The 21,714-nt window shown below is 39.5% G+C and overlaps 1 protein-coding gene across 1 annotated transcript; it reads left to right on the forward strand.

The window, feature by feature from the left end:
- Positions 1–118: 118 nt before the first annotated feature.
- TKFC (triokinase and FMN cyclase) lies at positions 119–19,772 on the forward strand. Its single transcript, XM_087950609.1, has 17 exons — positions 119–557; positions 3,926–4,115; positions 4,291–4,401; positions 4,478–4,659; positions 5,993–6,071; positions 8,979–9,068; positions 9,176–9,210; positions 9,283–9,367; positions 10,285–10,374; positions 12,501–12,617; positions 12,983–13,102; positions 14,280–14,417; positions 15,511–15,617; positions 16,295–16,398; positions 16,756–16,789; positions 18,601–18,690; positions 19,142–19,772. The coding sequence occupies exons 1-17, from the start codon at positions 552–554 to the stop codon at positions 19,298–19,300; spliced, it is 1,737 nt and encodes a 578-aa protein (XP_087806735.1). The 5' UTR covers positions 119–551; the 3' UTR covers positions 19,301–19,772.
- Positions 19,773–21,714: the final 1,942 nt, after the last annotated feature.

A 21,714-nucleotide genomic window follows, 5' to 3' on the forward strand; every position in this document is an offset into this window, starting at 1 on the left:
CGGGGAAACGAGCACGCCGAGAGGATTGAAGGTCTTTTGTACCGGTGCGAGAGCGCCCTCTTCCGGCCCGAAGGGAGGAAGCGAATTTTGGAGGACGGATGTTGCCCTTATCTGATGCGCGTGCGTGCGCACCTACCAAAGCCCGGTGGGAAACTCGTGTGCGCCAGCTGGAGTGGTGGGGGAGTGGGGAAGAGGGGCCCAAAATGTTCCTCATCTATTAGCGCGTCCCACTTTGGCCTCCAACGCGAGCTCCTTGTTCCCTCCTTAGCGTTGCGTAGCGTATTCCTAGTACGTGGCGACCCCCACGGCCAACTGCCAGAGCTCGCGCTGGGCTCTGCCAATGAGCTTCTTCCTCCCCTCTTTGGCAGGCGGCGCGCGTGTGTTTCAGACTCTGGTCCAGCGCAACATCTGCATTCTTGGTCAAAGTCCGTGGAGGGTCCTCGTGAGCTCAGCTCGGCCTGCTCTTCTATCCGTTCTGTCGGAAAGGTGGTTCTTATTGAGGCGCCCAGATCCTTGGCTGGCTAGCTTCTAGAACTGAAACCTGGGGCATCATGCAGGTGAGACCTGATTATTTGGGGGTGAGAAGACGGGGGTGCTAAAACCTACGGAGGCTAAAACATACCAAGAATGGATGCAGGCATTGGATATGTCTAGTCTACTGAAAAGAAGGACCCGGGTGACATGATAGCCGTGTTCCAATATTTGAGGGGGTCAGCCTATTTTCCAAAGCACCAGAAGGCAAGAGGAGAAACAACGGATGAAAACTAATCGAAGAGATAAACAACCAAGAAATAAGGAGAAATTTCCTAACAGCGAGAGAAATCAACCAATGGACCAGGTTACTTTCAGAGGTTGCGGGTGCTCCATCCCTAGAGGCTTTGAAGAAGAGACTGGACAGCCACTTGTCTAGAATGGTATAGGGTCTCCTGCTTGAGCTGGAGGTTGAACTAGAAGACCTCTAAAGTCCCTTCCAACTCTGTTTTATATGCTTTAGTCCATGAATTCTCAATCTTCTTTTGCTCTGAGCCTCATCACCTCTGTGACTCCTTTCTTAGCGTTAGTATAAAAAAGCCTCACTATCTGAATATATGCTGATTTGGCCCCTAAAAAAAGTGGCATGGCTCCCCTGGAGTCATCTAGTCCATGCTGAGAACCATTGCTTTAGCCATTCTTTCCTTGGAGCAGTGTATAAATTAAAACACTAGAAGTATTAGTAATTACTAGAAACCCAGCTCATCTGGTGCAGTTGATGGATGGTACTTGAATTTCTTGCTTTTTCCAATACAGTATTCTGCTTTTTCTGCACTTCCTTTATTAATGAAAATCTTTTTGCAGCGGTTATTCTTAACTGTTAACTGCAAAATAATGAGCCAACTGGCAGCAAGAGGCAATATTAAAGGAATCAGAAAATAATGGGTAGAAAATAAATGAGAAGGAGATATAAGGAAGTAAAATAAAAATGGAATGAAGAAAGGTAGGGCTGACCATACAAAGAACAGGAACATATAGTATTGCAACAATTTGGGGTCAGGCTCATGTTATGTATAAACATTAACAGTTACAAAACACTTGGAAGATCAGTAACACTAGAACAGAGTACCTACTGTTATCAGATCACAAACACAGCGATTAATCCAAATCGTATGCTTTAATAATAGCATTTTGACCAGTTGTACAAAAATAACTAAAAGAACACATGCTTTACAAGCCAACTGTTATAAAATGTAGGATACATTTTGGAATTTTTATGAACTACTTGACATTATCAGAGTGAAGCTCTATTTCTTCCCTTATTACCAAATTACCAGCCAGCAGGAAAACACTTAACAATTGCTCTCCTTAATATGACTAGGAAGGAGATGAGTTTGGAAAAATTAGAACACTGTGCTTAGCCAACTATCAAATTCGTTCTGGTTTTGTATGGATGTATTCAAAGGACATCTGACTATCATCTGATATTGAGGAGTACAGTAATGCTAAACCCATGCCTAAAATGGCTTGATTATTAGCTGATAAGTAGGCTGCTTTTGGACACAGGTCTGGCACTGTTCCAGAAAAATACTCAAAGCTGTTTTCAAAATCAACCCAACTGAAAATGTGAGGAGGATTGTGCCATGAAGCAACCATGAGAGAAAAACAGCTCCATCCATGCAGTTCCTATGCTGATATCACCAGTCAGCTGCTGTTCACACTGATATACATACTATAAGCCTTTTAAGTTGGCCAAGTCAGAAAAGAGACTCACTAGGACTACTGCCAGTATAACGTTCTTGTGTAACAACAGAGTCTTGATCCTAACAAAGATTCCCCCCTTCCCATGGAGGCGGCTTACAGAATGTAAAACCATATTTAAAACAATAAAACTAAATAAAAAAAATCAAATAAATTAATAAAGTACAACAGAACAAAATCTGGGGGGGAAAATCACCCCCAACTCCCACCCACCCACTCCGATGACAGATCACATGAGCCATTAATTGGGCGCCCTCCCACTCTGGGTTCCTCAGGCCCACTGGCAGAACCAGGTCTTCAGTGCCTTCCAGAAGAGTATTAGAGAAGGGGCCGTTCTAATCTCTGGGGGAATGATGTTCCAGAGAGAGGGAGCCACCATGGAGAAGGCCCTTCTTCTGGGTCCCACCAGGTGTATCTTCTTCAGGGATGAGACCCGCAACATTCCCTACCTCCCCGCTCTGATGGGTTGGGTAGATGTGACCAGCAAAAGACAGTCCCTCATATAACCTGGTCCCAAGCCATGAAGGGCTTTAAAGGTGACAACTAGCACCTTGAATTGCACCCAGAAGCAAATTGGCAACCAATGCAGCTCCCACAGGAGAGATGAAACGTGCACACCAGGGTCTGCACAAAACCATGCAGGCCACTGCATTTTGCACTGGAGATTCCAGATGCTGTTCAAGGGCAGCCCCTTGTAGAGCGCTTTGCAATAATCAAGACGGGAAGTGACTAGGGCATGAGGGTATATATATGCATATAATTATTTACTTTTGTAAGGGGTGCAAGAATATATCAGAAGTGTTCTAAGGGTGCGGGTAGAGAAAAGGTTGGAAACCCGTGGTCTAAACGAAGCATATTCCTCAACATTGATGTATATATACTTGATAGAAAGAGTTTGATAAAGATTATATAAAGCTGTCATAGAATACTATTAAAGGCAGGCTCAGTTTGTTCTAATAGGTCATATGCCTGATTATCCAGAGGGAGTTTGTTGACATATGTTAGAAATGTATTTAATTGTTTCAGTTACACAGCATATCATGCAATTTTGGCACTGAATGATCTACCACAATCCCAGTGGCAACAAATAATTGTCGCTCCTTCCAATAATCACAGGTTACTCATCAGTCATCAATTGGTAGGAAGCGGAATATCATCTTGGTAGGAGAGCAAGTTCGTTTTATTTTAGCTGCTATTGGCAACTCAGTAATTTTGAGAGCCTTTGTGGGTAGAAATAGTAAGCAGCTTCCATTTTACTTCCAGCAAAAATATCGAATTGAATTTCATTAGAGAATTGAATTAAAATAATTGTGAGAGAATTCTGTGGTTAGTTCTGTTCACCATAGTTTTTTATACCATGCCTATGGATAGTCTCTAAGATTTTGTTTAAGTCCAAATTCAAGTGATAAAATACTTGAGATTCTTCTCTCCTGAAATAATTTCCAAGGTTTATATGTGTGTATTAATAAGCAGCTGTGTAATGTTTTATTTTTAGTATGTAGTGCAAAGTAATCATTAAGAGATGTGCTATTCAAGTAGCATATACAATTTGTATATGTCTTTGTAAAGATGTGACAGAAGAATCATCATTCATTTTGACATCTAAGTAAAAGATTTAAGCTGCTATACATTTGGAATTGCTTTCTGTAAAAGGACAAGTATATGTGAACTCTCTTATGTCTCCTTATTTTAGGGCTCAAAGAAACTAGTGAACACAATTCTGAGTTGTGCGGATGATTCATTGATTGGAATGGTAGCTTGCAATCCTAATCTTCAGCTTCTAAGTGGACATAGAGTGGCAATACGTTCTGACTTAGAGAATATAGAGGGCAAAGTTGCACTTATTTCTGGAGGTGGATCAGGACATGAGCCTGCACATGCAGGTTAGTGAAATGGGCTTCTGTAAAGTTTTTCAGTCTTGTATACAAAGAAGTGAGGACTTGGACTGGGATTCATTTATCTGATTTATGTTGAGGCTCAGTAGAATCATAGAAAAATCAAGATGCAAGATACTCCAAGTGTAGACACGATACCATCCTGTCTATCATTTTTCCGCAGGATACATTGGAAGAGGAATGCTCACTGCAGTGGTCGCTGGTCCAGTATTCACTTCCCCTGCAGTGGGTAGCATTTTAGCAGCAATTCGGACTGTGAAACAAGCAAGAGCAGGTATGGTAGTATTTTTGGTGAACTGACATCCCATCTGGATAAGGAACAGAAGACAATTCAGTTCTTTCTTTTATAGTTGGGACATTGCTAATAGTGAAGAATTATACAGGAGACCGCCTGAATTTTGGGCTGGCATTGGAACAAGCACAGGCAGAAGATATCTCTGTGCAGATGGTGATAATTGGTGATGATACTGCCTTTGCAACCAAGAAAAAGACTGGCAGGAGAGGCCTATGTGGCACAGTACTTGTACATAAGGTAAGAGACGTCCATCTTTGAACTGAAGGCAAATATTGTCATTGGCTATGCTTTTATTGCACAAGAGCAAACTACACATTCTATTGAAAAATGTTAGATAGTGCCAAGTACTTTGTCTTATGTGTGCTTGCTATTCATTACATGCTGTCTTTCAGCATCAGTATTTGGTGACTGACCACTACGTTTAGTTTTGAGAACATGGAGAAAACTTTGTAAATTGTTCTGTGTAGATTTAAACACAGAGATTATTCAGAGAATATACATAAAACATTTTTAATTAGATTGTTTCTGCTGATGTTTTTTATAGTTACAAGGATTCATACATTTTAGCAAATCCTTTCTTATTTTTAATTTATTAAAGCATTTGGAAAAACAGAATAATGACTACCGAAAAAAGAAAAGTAATAGATGAAGAAATACGTTACCAGTAAATGTACAGATTTTACTATTGTGATATTTAAAATACAGTATTTCAGTAACTGATTATATGTAACTGAGTATATCATATCATTTTTTAAAAATATAACTGCAATTCTCTATAGAACTCTAAACAGGATAATACTATCACCAACTATTATTACTTTGAGGATAAATGCACATAATCATATAAAATTAACAAAATAAAAATCATGTAGTTTTCTGGTAATGTTTTAGTTTTGTATTTAAGCTACTTTTTATATGAGCTCTTTTTTGCCTAAATAAAACTTAATTTTTCATATAGTATAGACACACCTATCATGCTGTTTCCTTTCAACATTGAACAAAGCACACAAAAAGAGCAAGAAGTATGAGCAATGAAATTGGAGGCAAGATACATTAGAAAATCTCATTTAAAATCTAATTTAATTGCACTAATTACTTTTTTACATTTTAAAACAACTAATAATTGTAATGGGTTTTTGTCATATACTTTTAAATTACAATTCTACACATATGAAATGGGAAATAGTTTTATGAAGTTAATGCATGTATTTTTAAGTATAGATGAAACTAAATTGAGACTGTCCCATGGGGCGGTATGTGGAAATAAAGCCTATTAAAATAAATCCATTGTTTAACAAATGTAATCCTGAAATGACAGTATGCTATATTGGAATTATTGAATTTTCACAGTACAAATTATTATACTCTTGGCGAGATATAGAGACTTCAGGTAAATTCTAGTGGATGGTGCTTTCACTGAATCACAGCGTAACACTTTTATTCACAAGCATTTTCCTTTATTTTTAGGAGAGAAGCATCTCATACTTTTTGGGGTACAGTATTGAATTGTGACCTGTTAAAACCATTATGTTGAGGGATCCATGTAACATTTTTTCCTGTTTATATCTAGATGGCTGGAGCGTTGGCTGAGGCAGGTGTCAGTCTGAATGAAATTGTTCGTAGAATTACTGCTGTTGTAGGAGCAATGGGTAAATAGTCACTTCCCTATTCTAGAATAAGTCTCTGGACTGAATGTAAATCATTCCTATATCTGTCTGTCTGTCTATATCCATCCAACCAGAACAACATGTGACTTTCCCTGCCCCATTGCTTTGTGGGATGCAAATGGCATTCAGATGACCGTGGGACATTGCAATTCATAAGTGCAAGCCAGTTGCCAAGCACTTCAATCACAATCACAGGGGCGTGCAACAGCCTTAATTTCAAGGACAGTACCACTCATTCATCACCATTACAATTTTCAATAGTTGCTGACCAAATGATTGATAAGTAAGGATAATGTATAGTAAGTAGCAATTGGAATAAGGAAATAACTCACTCCAGATTTTCAATTCCAGTATAAATCTTATTAATTAAAAGATGACTTTAGGTTAGTCATAATCTCTTAGATTTAGGTTCTCTGACAGAGGGTTTATGAGAAAACTATAGAATGTACCGTATATACTCGAGTATAAGCCGAGTTTTTCAGCCCATTTTTTGTGCTGAAAAAATCCCCCTCGGCTTATACTCGAGTCAGATTCCCTCTGAAAAAAAAAATGGTGTGGAGTCGCTGCCGCCGGAGCGGCCCAGTCCCGCCGCCTCGGGAAGGGAAAGGCAAAGCGCTTTTGCCTTTCCCTTCCCTGGCTGTTGGGAGGCTGCCTTTCCTTCCGGCTGGGGCTGTTGGGAGTCGCCGCCGCCTGCCTTTTCCTTCCCGGCTGGGGCTGTTGGGAGTCGCCGCCGCCTGCCTTTCCCTTCCGGCTGGGCTGTTGGGAGTCGCCGCGCCTTTGCCTTTCCCTTCCCGGCTGGGGCTGTTGGGAGTCGCCGCCGCCTGCCTTTCCCTTCCCGGCTGGGGCTGTTGGGAGTCGCCGCCGCCTGCCTTTCCCTTCCCGGCTGGGGCTGTTGGGAGTCGCCGCCGCCTGCCTTTCCCTTCCCAGCTGGGGCTGTTGGGAGTCGCTGCCGCTGGCGCTGCCCCAGTTCCGCCGCCTCGGGAAGGGAAAGGCAAAGCGCTTTGCCTTTCCCTTCCCGGCTGGGGCTGTTGGGAGTCGCTGCCGCCGGAGCGGCCCCAGTCCCACGTCGCCTCGGGAAGGGAAAGGCAAGCGCTTGCCTTCCCTTCCGGCTGGGGCTGTTGGGAGTCGCTGCCGCCGCGCGGCCCCAGTCCCGCCGCCTCGGGAAGGGAAAGGCAGCGCGCCTTCCCTTCCGGCGGGGCTGTTGGAGCCGCCTGCCTTTCCCTTCCGCTGGGGCTGTTGGGAGTCGCCGCCGCCTGCGTGGCTGCGCGCGCCGGACGGTTCTGACCGAGCCCGGCGTCGTCTTTGGCGCCTGCCCAGCACCGCAGAGCTCCACTGTACCGGGAGAAGGGAAGACACCCCCAGGCGGGGCAGGAGAGGAGCTTCTCCCGGCCGCCCCTCTTTCCGCCACCGGTGTCCCGCAGGGCGACCCCGCCCGCAGTCACCGCCGCTTGAAAGAGACGGGCCGGGGTGGGTAGAAAGGCGCCGGGCGCCCTTGGAGGAGAAGGTCCCACGTTCGCCTGTCTGCCCGCGGATGTCAGCGGAGCTTTGCCACTGCTTCGTCCAGGGTCTCTGGGCAAACACGTCCACCCGAGCGGGGCTTGTCGCCTCCGGCACGCAACGGCGCTGCCCTCGGATTCCCTGTCCGGTTGCCCCCTTTTGAGGGCGATGGCAGTAAACTGTTCCCGTAGCAGCAGCTGCTCCGCTGACATCCGGCGGGCAGACAGGCGAACGCGGGACCTTCTCCTCCAAGGGCGCCGGTGCCTTTCTGCCCACCCCTGGCCCGTCTCTTTCAAGCGGCGGCGACTGCGGGGCGGGGGTCGCCCCTGCGGGGACACCAGTGGGCGCGGAAAGAGGCGGGGCGGGAGACTCCTCTCCCTGCCCCGCCCTGGGGGTCTTCCCCTTCTCCCAGTACAGGGAGCTCCGCGGCGCTGGGTGGGCGCCAAAGACGACGCTCGGGCTTCGGTCGGAACCGTCCGGCGCGCCCGATCCGATGCTAGCGCAGCGGCTGCGCGCAGCTTCGCTCCAGCGGCGGCCTTCCAAGCCGTGGCCTTTCCCTTCCCGGGCGACGCGGGACTGGGGCCGCTCCGGCGCAGCGACTCCCAACAGCCCCAGCCGGGAAGGAAAGGCAAGCGCTTTCCTTTCCTTCCGAGGCGGCGGGACTGGGAGCGCCAGCCAGCGCGGCAGCGACTCCCAACAGCCCCAGCCGGGAAGGGAAAGGCAGGCGGCGGCGACTCCCAACAGCCCCAGCCGGGAAGGGAAAGGCAGGCGGCGGCGACTCCCAACAGCCCCAGCCGGGAAGGGAAAGGCAGGCGGCGGCGACTCCCAACAGCCCCAGCCGGGAAGGGAAAGGCAAAAGCGCTTGCCTTCCCTCCGGCGAAGCGATGGAGATAGTGGATGACTCCACCCAAATTAATTATTTTTACTTTTGAAATTTACCAGTAGCTGCTGCATTTCCCACCGGACTCCAGCCAGGATCCTCTCCGACGACTGAGATAGTCAATAAATTAATTATTTATTTTGTTTTTCCCACCTGCATACCAGTCAATAAGTTTTCCCAGTTTTTTGTGTAAAATTAGGTGCCTCGGCTTATATTCGGGTCGACTTATACTCGAGTATATACGGTAAATATTATGCATACCTTTTCTTGAGATGAATAAAATAAAGCAGCAGTAAGTATAATACATTCATACTTGATCTTATAGTATGAATAGTATTTATTCTACTATAGCTTTCTCCTAATTCCATGCTACACAATGGAATTAGGGTACTATTTGAAATTCTGTGCCATATTCCAACATGATAAATATATTCGTTAATCTATTTTACCTTGATGCAGAATGCTATCTGGTATAGCTGCATTTTTTCTTTTTATATATTTTATTTGCATAGGCACTCTTGGGATAAGTCTGTCCCCCTGCAGTGTCCCAGGATTCAGACCCACCTTCCAGCTTGCAGATGATGAATTTGAGCTGGGTTTAGGTAAGAATGTGTATATCGCTTTCGTCTATCCCTCTTCTTTAGAATGACGTCAATTTTTTTAGTTAAGAAAGAAACTAGCAACTGAAGATACTTTGCTTTATCTGCAGGAATCCATGGTGAAGCAGGTGTGCGCAGAATGAAGGTAAGTTGACTATGACCCATCTTACATACCTAGAAGTGTATTCTTGTCCACTAACGTGTATCATTTTCACAGATGGCAACAGCACATGAGATAGTCAACATAATGCTGGATCACATGACCAACCCTTCCAATGCCTCTCACGTGCAACTCAGGCCTAGTGAGTAATTTTGGGCTGATATACCTATTATTCCCCAAAGTTCTCAAAGGACACTGATAATTTTTTTTTAATGTAATCAGTGTAATAAACTTTTACCCGAACAGCAGCATTTTTGGTGAATTTACCACAGATATTCCTTGACTTACAGGAATTCCAGAGCCCAGAATTTCTATCATATGTCACCATACCAATAAAGTGTCCAATCACATTTGGCCAATAAAGAATTCTATTCTATTCTAAAGGAGAATATTTGTAGGTCAGGGTTGAAATAAAGGGTCCTTGGTGCTCTCTGAGCTTGCTTGTTTTCTTGCAGACATTAACCAAACTAGATAATATCTTCAGTGCTCATAAGGAATCCATATGTCACTGTGGATGTAAGTCGAAGCACTGACATGACTGAACTGATTTTATGACATTTTTTGTGGCAATTATTAAATGAACACTGTTGTCATTAAGCAAACACTGTGGTCAATAAGCAAGCCACACCAGCTGTTGTCCACGCCAACTGTTTTGGAATGGAAGTAAATGCTAGTTTCTAGCAAAAAAAAAATGTCATACCCAATGCGTGGGATGCTGCAGATGGCCATAAATGCAAGATATCAAGAGCCCAAATGCGATCACATGATGCAGGGGGGCATCAAAACTTTGAATTTGGATTGTAAGTACCTTTTGGAGGTTTTACTGTACCTTCAAATGGTCTCAAAGTGAACATTCGTAAGTCAAGGATTACCTGTATGTGATTAGCAATCCTAGGGGTATTTTGACTGTTGTGACTATTTACCATTACTACATGTACAAATCTAGTGTACTTAAATCATCCTCTGTGTATTAATATTTGCAGATTACACTTATATTAGGCTTCTGGGCCATTGAAACACCTTTCAATTATACCAATATATATATGCTTTGGCTTTCAGATTCTTCTGTGGTCTTGGTAGTGAACAACCTGGGCGGATTATCATATCTTGAGTTGAATATAGTAGCTGGATCTGCTGTTTGTTCTCTTGGTAAGTTTTTTTTAATTGAAAGTAGGGTAAATGAAAAAAACATCCAGCTATCAGCAAAGTGTTCACACCTTTGAATGCTTTGCATACCTCTGCTTTAATTACTTGGGATTAAAGTCATTGTCATAAACAGCCAAGATCTTTTGGGTACATTTATTAACTTAACATTAAGATTTAATTTAATAAATACACAAATCCTATTTTGAAATAGCTAAACAACGTGCTCCATCAGGTTATCATTTCAGAGATACTACCTTACCATATTTCTTTACCTGCATTCCCTTAATTGGAAATATTGGGATACATTCAGAGATATTGTATCTGTCTTGAAAATAGCTCATGTTGAACTATATTACACAGTCAAATATCAGCACAGGAAATACTTTATGACATTTTATTATATCATAAATTACTTTATGATAATGTTTATGTCATACCATGTTTTATAAAATTTACCAGATTTCAATTCCATGGGAGTCATGGGTCCCGGATTTTGGACATATTCTCTGAGTCAACTCATTTGAGACATCTTAGTTCAAAACATTTTGTCCTATGGTATATCATTTTGCCCCATTAGAGGTTATAGGAATCATAGTTTTAGTAGTATATAGGTAATGTTGATAGGAATTAAAACATAACCTGGGCAGAAACTGGGATTCAGCTGCATCATAAATCAATCTGTAATGTTTAGATCAGCATGAAGCTGTTTCCAGGCAAATAATTGAATATCTATATAAAGGAAGGGAGAAAATACAGGAACTGTTATTTTGGCCTAGGGTTAATTATATTACCAAGGCAGCAATCCTTGGAATGAGCAAAATGTATTCCTCAAACTGTCCTTCACAGAAACATAATTGGATGTTTCCCCATTAAAACTCGCATCCAAGTAGAATAAAAGTAGATATCTTCCATTGTTGTGAGGATAAACTCATCCTCCCAACTTGCAAAAGTCTATTCAGTGATGTGATGATTACCAGGAAGGGGGGAGCTGAAATTTTGCTCTGGGTTTTGTTTGAGGGGAGACTTTTTGGCTCCATTTGACAGGACTTTAAGACTGAGAAAAGGTAAGGCTTGTGTCCAGGGACTTCATTCCCAATTTTGTTTTCATATTTTTGTACTTGAAAATCATGCCACCACATTTCAGGTTTGCCCTTGCAAAATTCTCCACTTTAAAAAAAAAAAGTTTTCTAGAACTTTTTAAATTTTGAAAATGTTCTTAATGTCTAATTTGTAGGCAGTGGTTTGTATACCTATACATTATTTTTCTCTTCCATACTACTCTGATATTTTTATCAATGATACCATATTTACTTGTTTTTTGTCTAAATATATTTTTATGATAATCTGTGTTAATTTACAGTAATCTCTGATAGGAATTTTGTATATTCATAATGAATTGATGTTTGTAATTTGAATTCACTCTTCAGAAACAAATAACAAAATTTAAGCACAAGTTCTTCATGGGGGATCTTAGTAATGGTAGTATTTTTTTTTAATGCCAGGATTTCTCAGCTCCGTTAGAAATGCCTTAGTAAATAGATTTGACATGGATATTACCTTACCTCAGGTAGGACTACTCCTATTTGGGAAAGGAGAAAAAAATTAGAGGCTCGGGCTCACATGAAATGGGAAAGAATTACTGATGCAGTTCCGATACCTCCAGGCTGTTCTAGAGGCCCCACAGCCCTCCTTATTTTCTGGATATGAAGGTGAGGGAGGTGTTTGTAAAAAAAATAGTGAAAACATTCCATGATCATAACCACAACCATCTAGTTAGGTAGCTGAGTAATGAAACATCTGCAAAAAACAACCAAGCTCAGAGAACACCAAGGACCCCACATTTCATAATCATTTCTGTTCATGAGGTCTTTGAATCTTATAAGAACCAAGTATTTAATTTCCTCTTGTAGTGACATCACTTTGGAAATTTTATGGACTGGTTTCTTTACTTTTCAGTTGCTATGTAAGATTAACCTTCTCATGTTTTCCCAAACGTTGCATTATTTAAAATGGATATAATTTTCATTTTTCTTAATCTGGTTCATTCATGACAGTTACTTCTTTTTCCTTCTCATTTTGGTTCTTCACCCTGAAGAATGCTTCAAGTTTTCCTTGCTTCATCATTGCAGAGAGCAGAGGTTTTCATGTTGCCCGGACTTATGTTGGATCCTTTATGACTGCATTGGAAATGGCAGGTGTCTCCCTTACACTTCTCCAAGTGGATGAAGAACTCTTGATCCTCCTGGGTAATTTTCTTAGATATTGGTTTTCTTCCCACTATTTTATTGGGAAAAGTAAATTGAGTTAATTGATCAGAATATGTCTGTGGAACCATCAGTTCAAAATGGTATTTTTGACATTATGAGCATGCATAATGCAGATACATAACTAGCATGTTCAATGGTGTACTGTATCTTTTTATTTTAAATAGTATCTTAGCTAGCTCTCCATTTCTATTATGATGGGTTTGATTATTTGGGGATTGTTCCCAGATGTGTTTCTATTTTATACAGAAAAAATGGTGGGAATTCTCAACAATTCATTTGTTTATGTTCTTTCATGAATGTGAAACTCTCAATTGTTGTCTACAATATTTAATTTAAATTCCTAGATTCAGATACTACAGCTGTTGCCTGGTCAAAACCTGTCAGGATGTCTGTGACAAGACAGAAAAGACAGAGGGTAGTACCCCAAGAGTGTTGTAAGGAAGAAGAACCTGATCCAGCAAAAGGTACAGTCTGAAACATCTGTTATAGCTACAATGGAATTTCTGCTTTGCTGGGTTCATGTCATCAACTGAGACTGATTGAGGCTTCCAGCCAGGTAATGGTAGAGACACAGGATGGAGATAAAAGACCTGAGGCATCATTATACCATGATTGGACAAATAGGATTAATTAAAGGGGTGTGTGCAAGTCACTAAGTCTTGCATTGACTTCTGTTCTCTTTTCCATGTATACTTGAGCCTAGCCCCCTAATATTTTTGTGACATCGAACAGACAGATTACATGTATTTTAGTTTGTGGGAAATTGCCAGAGTACTTTTCTTGCATCTGTCTAGTTCCAGTACTCCGGATGAATGATTTTTATTTTTGTTTTAATTGATATACCACATTTTCCTTTCAAAAGAATTGCAATTCTGTCTGGAGAGTATAAGGCTGATATCCAAACCTCTAACTGATGCTCATTCTTCAGAGGGAATTACATTGAAGGGGTAGGCGGAAAAAAGGTGGTCTGTGATTTTTATCTTCCGTGTGAGAGAGCCAAAAGCTACTTCAGGTTTGCCAATGTTCTGATTAAGCTGATTAAGATAGGGTTAGCAATCAAATTTATCCTTCCCATTAAAGAATAAGGTTTGAAATTGGGTTTTGGGTTTTGGTGTATGGTTGTTTATTTCCAATATAACAGAGTTATTTACTAAATTGTACAGTTTTTATTTTGTTTAATATACAGATTAAGAGTTATTAAAAATATTTATTTCTTGCCTAACTCTACATCCAATGAAATAGTTTTTTTTTTTTAATATGGGGCAATCACACACATTGATTTTATCATTTTAGGTCTCTACAATATCGCAAAACTTGAGAATTATCATAGAACAAACATGCAGAATATTCAGATCGCTTCATTTGAAACCCAAGAATTTTTCAGTGAATTATCACAAATGTTCTACTTTTTCATCATTCATCGAGTAGCTTATAAGCCATCCAGTACAGACTTCAATTTCTTTAACTTCCTGATAAAGTGATCGGTTTGGTTAAGTGATCTGTGGAGTTTAATTTTATATTTTTATACATATATTCACAAGAAACAGAGATGAATAGCAATATTGGTACTTCCGTAAAACAGAGTTTGTGAAACTTCACCATTATTGTAACAAAATAAATAATAGTTTCCATTCCTTGTAGTGCCATCTTCTCCTCACATGAGATTGATTCTGGAGTGCGTGTGCTCTAAAATGCTTGGCCTACAGGAACACCTCAATGATCTTGACCGTGCCGCAGGTGATGGAGATTGTGGCAGCACACATGCACAGGCTGCCATTGGTTAGTTCTCTTATACTCTTAAGCCTTGGAGTTAACTTATATCATCTGGCAACCTTGGACTTCTTTAAAAATCCAGTGTTGAATTCCATTGAGCTCTTTTGTAAAATTTTTAGTTAGAGAAATGAAAGCATTAAATACCCTAACCATAGCTAAGGCTATAGAGGCAGCTATATTTTAGGTTGTGAAGCGTGAACAAATTTTGACTTTTGTGTGCTTGATAAAAATGAGAGAATTTCAACTAAGGTTTAAGCTGTATGCCCAAAAGAGTAAAGCTTTCTTCCAAACTGAACTAGATTGAGTGGGGGGGAGGGGTTACAGAAATGTCATAAATGGAGCCTAAACACAATAGAATTTATGTTTGCTGTATTTAAATAAAGGGCAAATTGGGATGGAAGGATGAAGACGGGATACAGACCAAAAATGATAGATCTTGCAACTGAGCAAAACAAATTATTGAGGTATTCATAATTCAAACTAGCTTTGGGTATTAGTGCTGTTTTCTTTAAAACAAAAACAATGTAGTGAATATGAGCATTAGAGATAATATCTTCTCTGAATTTTGCATTATGGATACATTAAGATTAATAGTTTGAAAGAAAAGATTTTAATTTTTTACTGATTCTGGAATCCTTGGTAACTCTGAGCTTGATGGTTTGCTTGCAGATGTTTCATCATCTAACTAGGTAATATCATTGAGGCTGTTACCTAGTTGGGTAGTGAAACATCTGGAAGCAAACAACAAAGTTCAGAGACCATCAAAGACTCCACAGTTCAATCATGAGCTCCATAAATTCTTTTCTGATTCTGTTGTTAAATGAATTCTCAAGGGTGTCAGTGGTTGAATACAATCTGGGACGAAAAGGGCAATCAAAAGTTGCCTGCTTCTGGAGTATTTTTGCATGTTTCTCCTGGGTACTGTGTAAATTACCATACCAAATCATGAATGTCAGGACAGCTGTTTTATAAATCTGATAAGTTTCCTGTTTAATAACACTTCTTGGAACTTGTTGCTTATAAATAGGGTTTTTTTTTAAATAGAAAATGAGTGCCAGCTGGAGGATTATCATGTCTAACCATAAGTATTGCTTCACAGCAATCCAGAATTGGCTAGATGCTAAACCTCTGCCTCAGCGACCTTCCCAACTGTTCTCTTCACTAGCCAAGTTGCTCCTGGAAAAGATGGGAGGCTCTTCAGGAGCGGTGAGTGTTGGCCAAGTGGATTAGCTGTTAGTTGAAAATGAAAAGCAAATAGAACTACTAGATCGGAAGAAAGCAGTTAGAAATTGGGAACAACAGTTTTTCAATTATTAGTTTAATTGACAGCACCAGACTATGTTTTCTCAAAAAAGAAAAAAAACCATAAAGCAAGTTAGGACCTGGGTGGTACTTGAATGTGGGAACTTCCAGGAAACCTGAAGAGGAATCTCAGTTCATTTGCAAAATTGAAATAATATCTCAAAAGAAGGCAATATCAAACCATTCTATTTTGTTGTGTGCATAGAAGTATACATGGATTTTCCCAAATTACTAGGAATCAACCTTTAATTTATGGATTAAGAAATATAATCACATAAACATGAAAATATGTATTTATAATAATGTTACCTTTTAGAAAAACTGACAGAAGAATGAAACACTCAGATTATAGTTGAGTCAGATGTCTAGTTTAATTGACTACAATAAACAACGTACTACTTTATAAATTGGAAAAACTGAGAACTTAGATCTAAAGATATCAGATGGATGGAAGAATGTACAGAACAAGATATTATATTTTGTAATCATGAAATTCTATATGTGCAATTTTCCCTTTTTTAATTTTAGTCATGTAATGTAGAGCTCAGCAAATACTTAGAATACATTTATTTCATTTGCAGCTCTATGGATTATTTCTGACAGCAGCTGCTCAGCCTCTGCGGACTGATGATGACTTAGCAGCCTGGTCCTTAGCGATGGATGCTGGAATTAATGCTATTATGCGGTGAGTATAACTCTAATTATGGCTGATGAACTGTTCCTTTATTATTTGATAACATTTTATGTGTTTTCACATGTAAGAGTGGCATCATTTTTATAGAAAGTAAAGCAGGACTGCTGTGAGGAAGTACCATATCCATGTATATGATGTGATCCCAGTCACTTTGTTTCATCATCTTGTTATTATGGCTCCCAGCTCCTCCAAACTACAATATTTTCTATTGCTTTGTTTCATTGCATGCCTAAGCAAGGGCAACTTTTATAAATATGCTATATGAACTACCCATGGAGTACAAGGTTCATGGAGCTGTACACCCACACATATTGTAGAAACTATACTATTAAATATTTCCTCTGACAGGTATGGAGGAGCTGTACCAGGAGACAGAACCATGGTAAGAAATTTATCCAATTATCCTTATTGTTTTTGAGTTTCTTCTGTTAGTACCATGATGGCAGCGATATTCTCTTTCCTTCACTAGTGATACTAATTGCAGATTATAACATTTGTGATGTACTTAATGCTAGTAGAGTTATTAATGGGATTATTTACAGCTGTGAGGGGGCTTATGGACATTGGGGAGTGGTGATCACTTCTGGAGGATTAGCAATATCAGTAGCACTTAGACTTAATTTACTGCTTCATAGTGCTTTACAGCCCTCTCATAAGCAGTTTACAAAATCAGTATATCGCCTCAAACAATCTGGGCCCTCATTTTACCCACTTCAGAAGCATGGAAGGCTAAGTCAACCTTGAGCCAGTCAGGATCGAACTCCTGGCAGTGGGCAGAATTAGCCTGCAATACTGCATTGTAACCACTGCACCACTACAGCTCCCTGGAGTGTGCTTAACATTCCAAGATGAAACTAGCCCCCTCAGAGTCATTAGTTTAATCCATTAACAACAATTATTAGTTTAATTGTTGTCATTGTTGGAGATAGTGGAGGGAAAAAAAGGGCATGGAGGTAAAGGATAATTAAACATTGAAAACTAGTTTGGATGTCAGAAATGGATTTCTGCCTATTTCAGTGAGTTTGGGGCTGCTTTTGTGATCTTTCTTATAGAAAGCTAAGATTCATGTTTCTAATTCATTATTTCTGTGTTTTCTACAGATGTCCTCTTTTCTTCAGTGCATATGTTGCTTTTAGTCACATTTTCAGGCTCCCAAGTTCCTTTTTGATCTGTATAAAAGCATTTGAGTTCTGGGTACTATACATCACAAACTGTACATTTGAACTATGCAGACCATAATATTTATGCTGGCAATAGATATTTCAAAGATTTCCCTGTACTGTTTTTTTCAGTTAACTTTTTTGCTGAAATTCTACATGGCAAGACTGTATTAAATATATACTAAATATTAAATCTCCAGGGGCATATTCTATAGTTTTGTAATTATAGCCTCATATAAGTAATTTTAAATGTACACAGGTTGTCCTTAGATTATGATCAATTCGGTGACCATTGAAAGTTACAACAGTGCTGAAGGAATGGTAGTTATGACCGGTCCTCAAAGTTCCATTGCAATGGTCCTAGTTAGGTGATCAAAATTGGGCACTTAGCAGCTCACCTGCAATTATGACCATAGTATTTGCTTCAGCTCCCTTCCCATCTTTCCCCATCTCTGCCCTTCAGGCTGCACTTCACTCTGCCATCTACTCTTGCCACCTTTAACATCTTCCTCCCACTGCTGCCAAGGTGGGCCAAGTTATTTGTGATGTTCTCTTTTGGCTTCCACCAAGCAAAGTCAGTGGGGAAACCAGCAGGGAAGGTCACAGGGCATTCCTGCTGCTTTTTCTCCTGCCCACAGCATTCCCTGGACCCGTGTGCAGCCTTCCCAAGATCTCCCATGCTCCTTTTTCTGGGACTTTCTGCTTGATGACCTGAAGAGACTGGGGTTATAACCAAGTGGTATGTCTCATGATGGTATGGTTTACAAGTACATTGCTTTAGCAATGCCATTCCAGGTCCCACTTGTCATTGTAACCTGAGGACTATCTGTACAGCATTTTTCTCTCTCCCCTTTCCCTTCTGGTTGGCATTTTCCCTGTCTGTCAGAGCCAGCACTTCCAACTGAAAATGTTTGGAATTCTTATCAATTATAGCAAATCCTGGGAATTTCCTTCAAAGGTTCAGTTCCTGTCCAGTAAAGAATAGTACATCTTGCCACTATTGTTTGTCTAATATTCCTCATTTCTTGCCTAGTTGGATTCACTCTGGGCTGCTGCAAAAGAACTCAAAGCTTTGAAGACCCCAAAGGCTGATCTGATGCAGGTTCTGTCCAAGGCTGTAAACGTGAGTTTATTAGCATACATGCAATTCAAAGTTAATAACTTTTGCATAATGAGAGCAAAGATGAGGAACATGCAGTTTTCTTTCTGTTTCTTTATTGGAGAAGTGCTTCTTCAAGGCATAGGAACAGATATATGAGGTTAAGACTTTGGAGCCTTTTGGAAAGGGGATTCGGTCCAGGTTAGGCAAGGCATGAATTGGCATTGTTTTCTGCCAGCTCTTAGAAAGGAACTATTTAAAAAGATTCTTCTTGCCTCCAGGGTTGTACTTTGATAATCACCTAAAATCCTCAAGCATTTAAAATCAATAATCAAAAACTATAAGCACATTAAAGACTGTAGCAACAAAAAAGAACTCTAAACTTCAAATGATGTCTGTGTTTACAAATAGAGATGTGAAATTTTGGGTATTATATCTGTATAAAGAACAAATTTATGTTGTTGTTTTTCTCCAGAAGGCAGAGGCTGCTGCTGAATCTACAAAGAATATGGAAGCTTCTGCAGGCAGAGCCAGTTATATCAGCTCAGCTCAACTAGAACAGCCTGATCCTGGTGCTGTAGCAACTGCAGCCATTCTCAGGGCAGTGTTGGAAGGGTTGGAGGCTAAACCATAGTAACTTCGTGATATTCTTCCTTAATATAAATCATATTTTAATACTAGTTTAAATGTTCCAACGCTATTTTATCCCTGCTATGCAGGACTTACTAAATCCTGGTACTTTTGGCATGACAAGGTTTATTTTAACTTACAAAACTTTCCTGCACATCATTTGGCAGTGTTCTTGAAATGTAATGCTTGAGAACCGAGTTGTGTTTATATATTTGGGTCTATGTTTTCTTCATGCTTTTTGGATTTTGGCTGTTGCAGGGTCCTCTCTTCAAGTTGTTCAAGTTGTTTTTATGTGCTGCATTTCTTCGCTGTATACAAGAGGTGTTTTAAGTTTTGCTGAAATTATGTAATAGTACTTTCAAACAATATTGTAGCAATATAGCTTGAACAACTAAGTAAAATGTATGCAAAGATCTTCTAACTGTAGATACCAGGTGTATAAATATGCCAGAAACTTTATAAAATACTTGATAAACGATGACTAGTAGTCTAGATATTTTTAAAAAACAACAACTAGAACTGCTGAAATTGATACATTGACACATATACTTCTAAAGAGTGGTTGACCAAAGCAGATGCTGTTTTTGCTCCTTGTCTGCTGATTTTGCATATAGATCTCACTGGCCACTGAGTGAAACAAGATTCTTGACTAGTTAAATTCATTCCCTGACATACCGTGATTTAGGAGCACAGAAAGCCCCATCATTTCATACGTGCAATCATCACACTTGTTAAACTACTGCATATTTCTTTGCATGCAATACAGCTTATATAAATATGGAACACTTCAATCTAACTTATCTTGCATATATATATATATATATGCTTCAGCTGTTATACAACCAATTAAAATGTACTCTGCTAGTAATGTTTAGCTAGTACTTAGATAACATTAAAGGAAGTTTGGCAACCAGACCTCTCTCGAGAGTTTCATAAATGGGATTATTTACAGAGAGTTTTTCAACTGTCTATTTAGCTATACAAAGAATGCATTATAGTTTAGATTGAAAGAAATTATCAGGTATATTTATCTGACAGCCAAGGATCCATGTTTGTAAAGGTAATATGATCTGCCACAAACCCCAAAGTTATTTCATCCAGGTAACTGCAGGCACCATTTTTAAATATTTTGCTAATAATATGATCAAGAACTCATTCAATATAACCAGAATGAAAACTAGGTGCAAAATTATAATTAATTACCCGTATTTAAATTACCTGTATTTAAATTGGGAAAAAACTTAATGGTGTTAAGGAAAATTTTTGAAAGGAATGTAGAAGAATAAATATACGTAAGATTTTATTCATTGTCTGATTATTTCTAAATAAAACCTTTAAACTAACTTTGTTTCAAGACATTTTTCAGCTATTTTGGAGCCAAGCATCTTATTTTAAAATGTAAAAGCAAAAGGAAATATCCTTCTAAGATTTAGACAAGGTAAATAATGTACGACTTCTCATTCTAGACATAGCACAGATGCGGTGGAAATAAACTAAGCTCAGCATGTGAGAGACAGAGGGACTTAGGGCAGAGTTGAACATAGTAAACCAAGAATCATTAGTAAACTTAGTAATTCAAGAACTTTAGTGAACCCATAGAACCTAGTTGATACGTATTATAACTCCAACTTCTAAAAATAGGATTGCTAAACTTGCGAAAGTTATCTTTTTGAAGTATTCAGGACAATTTTAGGTAAGAGAACTCTATTGAATGAAAGAAGCCAGTGAAACAGAAATAGGTAACACTATATGCTATAAACAGCTCAACAGAAATATTATTTTAATTTAATTATATATCAAGGGCCAGTCCTTGAATGTGTTCAGTTCACATTGTTTGATTAAATTCAGGAATTTCTTGTTGATTATGGAGAACAGCATAATCTTTTATTAGCATTAGTAAAAACGTGATTTAGCACGGATAAGAAGAGGCTCAATTTCCACATTAATAAGATAGAATATAGATATATTAGAAATAAGGAAGGCATCAAGGGCCCATTAATATTTTTTTCTAAATAAGATCTAATCCCATGATTTATAAGATGATATATCTTGTTAGACCAGACATGATCCAACGTAAAGTCTCACATTTAAACTCTAATGAAACATGGCTTAAAATAAGGTGATTAGATTATAGCTCTAAGAAAAAAGTAAAGTTAGCTATAGATTATTGTAATGTATCATGGTACTGTTATTTAATAGCTGACCAGCTGTTGTAAGGCTGCTGTAAATGCTGATGCAATTAGGATGAAACAGCATGGTTATTTATTTATTATTTATTGTATTGCTGCCTATTCGCTATGGTGACTCGAGGCGGCTTGCAGAATGTAAAACAATATTTAAAATAAAAAACAATAAAAACTAACAAAAAGAATCAAATAAATTAATAAAGTAAAATAGAACAAAATCTGGAAAAAAATA

Source organism: Notechis scutatus, chromosome 1 (assembly GCF_049901735.1).
Source record: "Notechis scutatus isolate UNSWTSFEM ecotype Mainland chromosome 1, rNotScu1.2, whole genome shotgun sequence".
NCBI classification, from domain to species: domain Eukaryota; kingdom Metazoa; phylum Chordata; class Lepidosauria; order Squamata; family Elapidae; genus Notechis; species Notechis scutatus.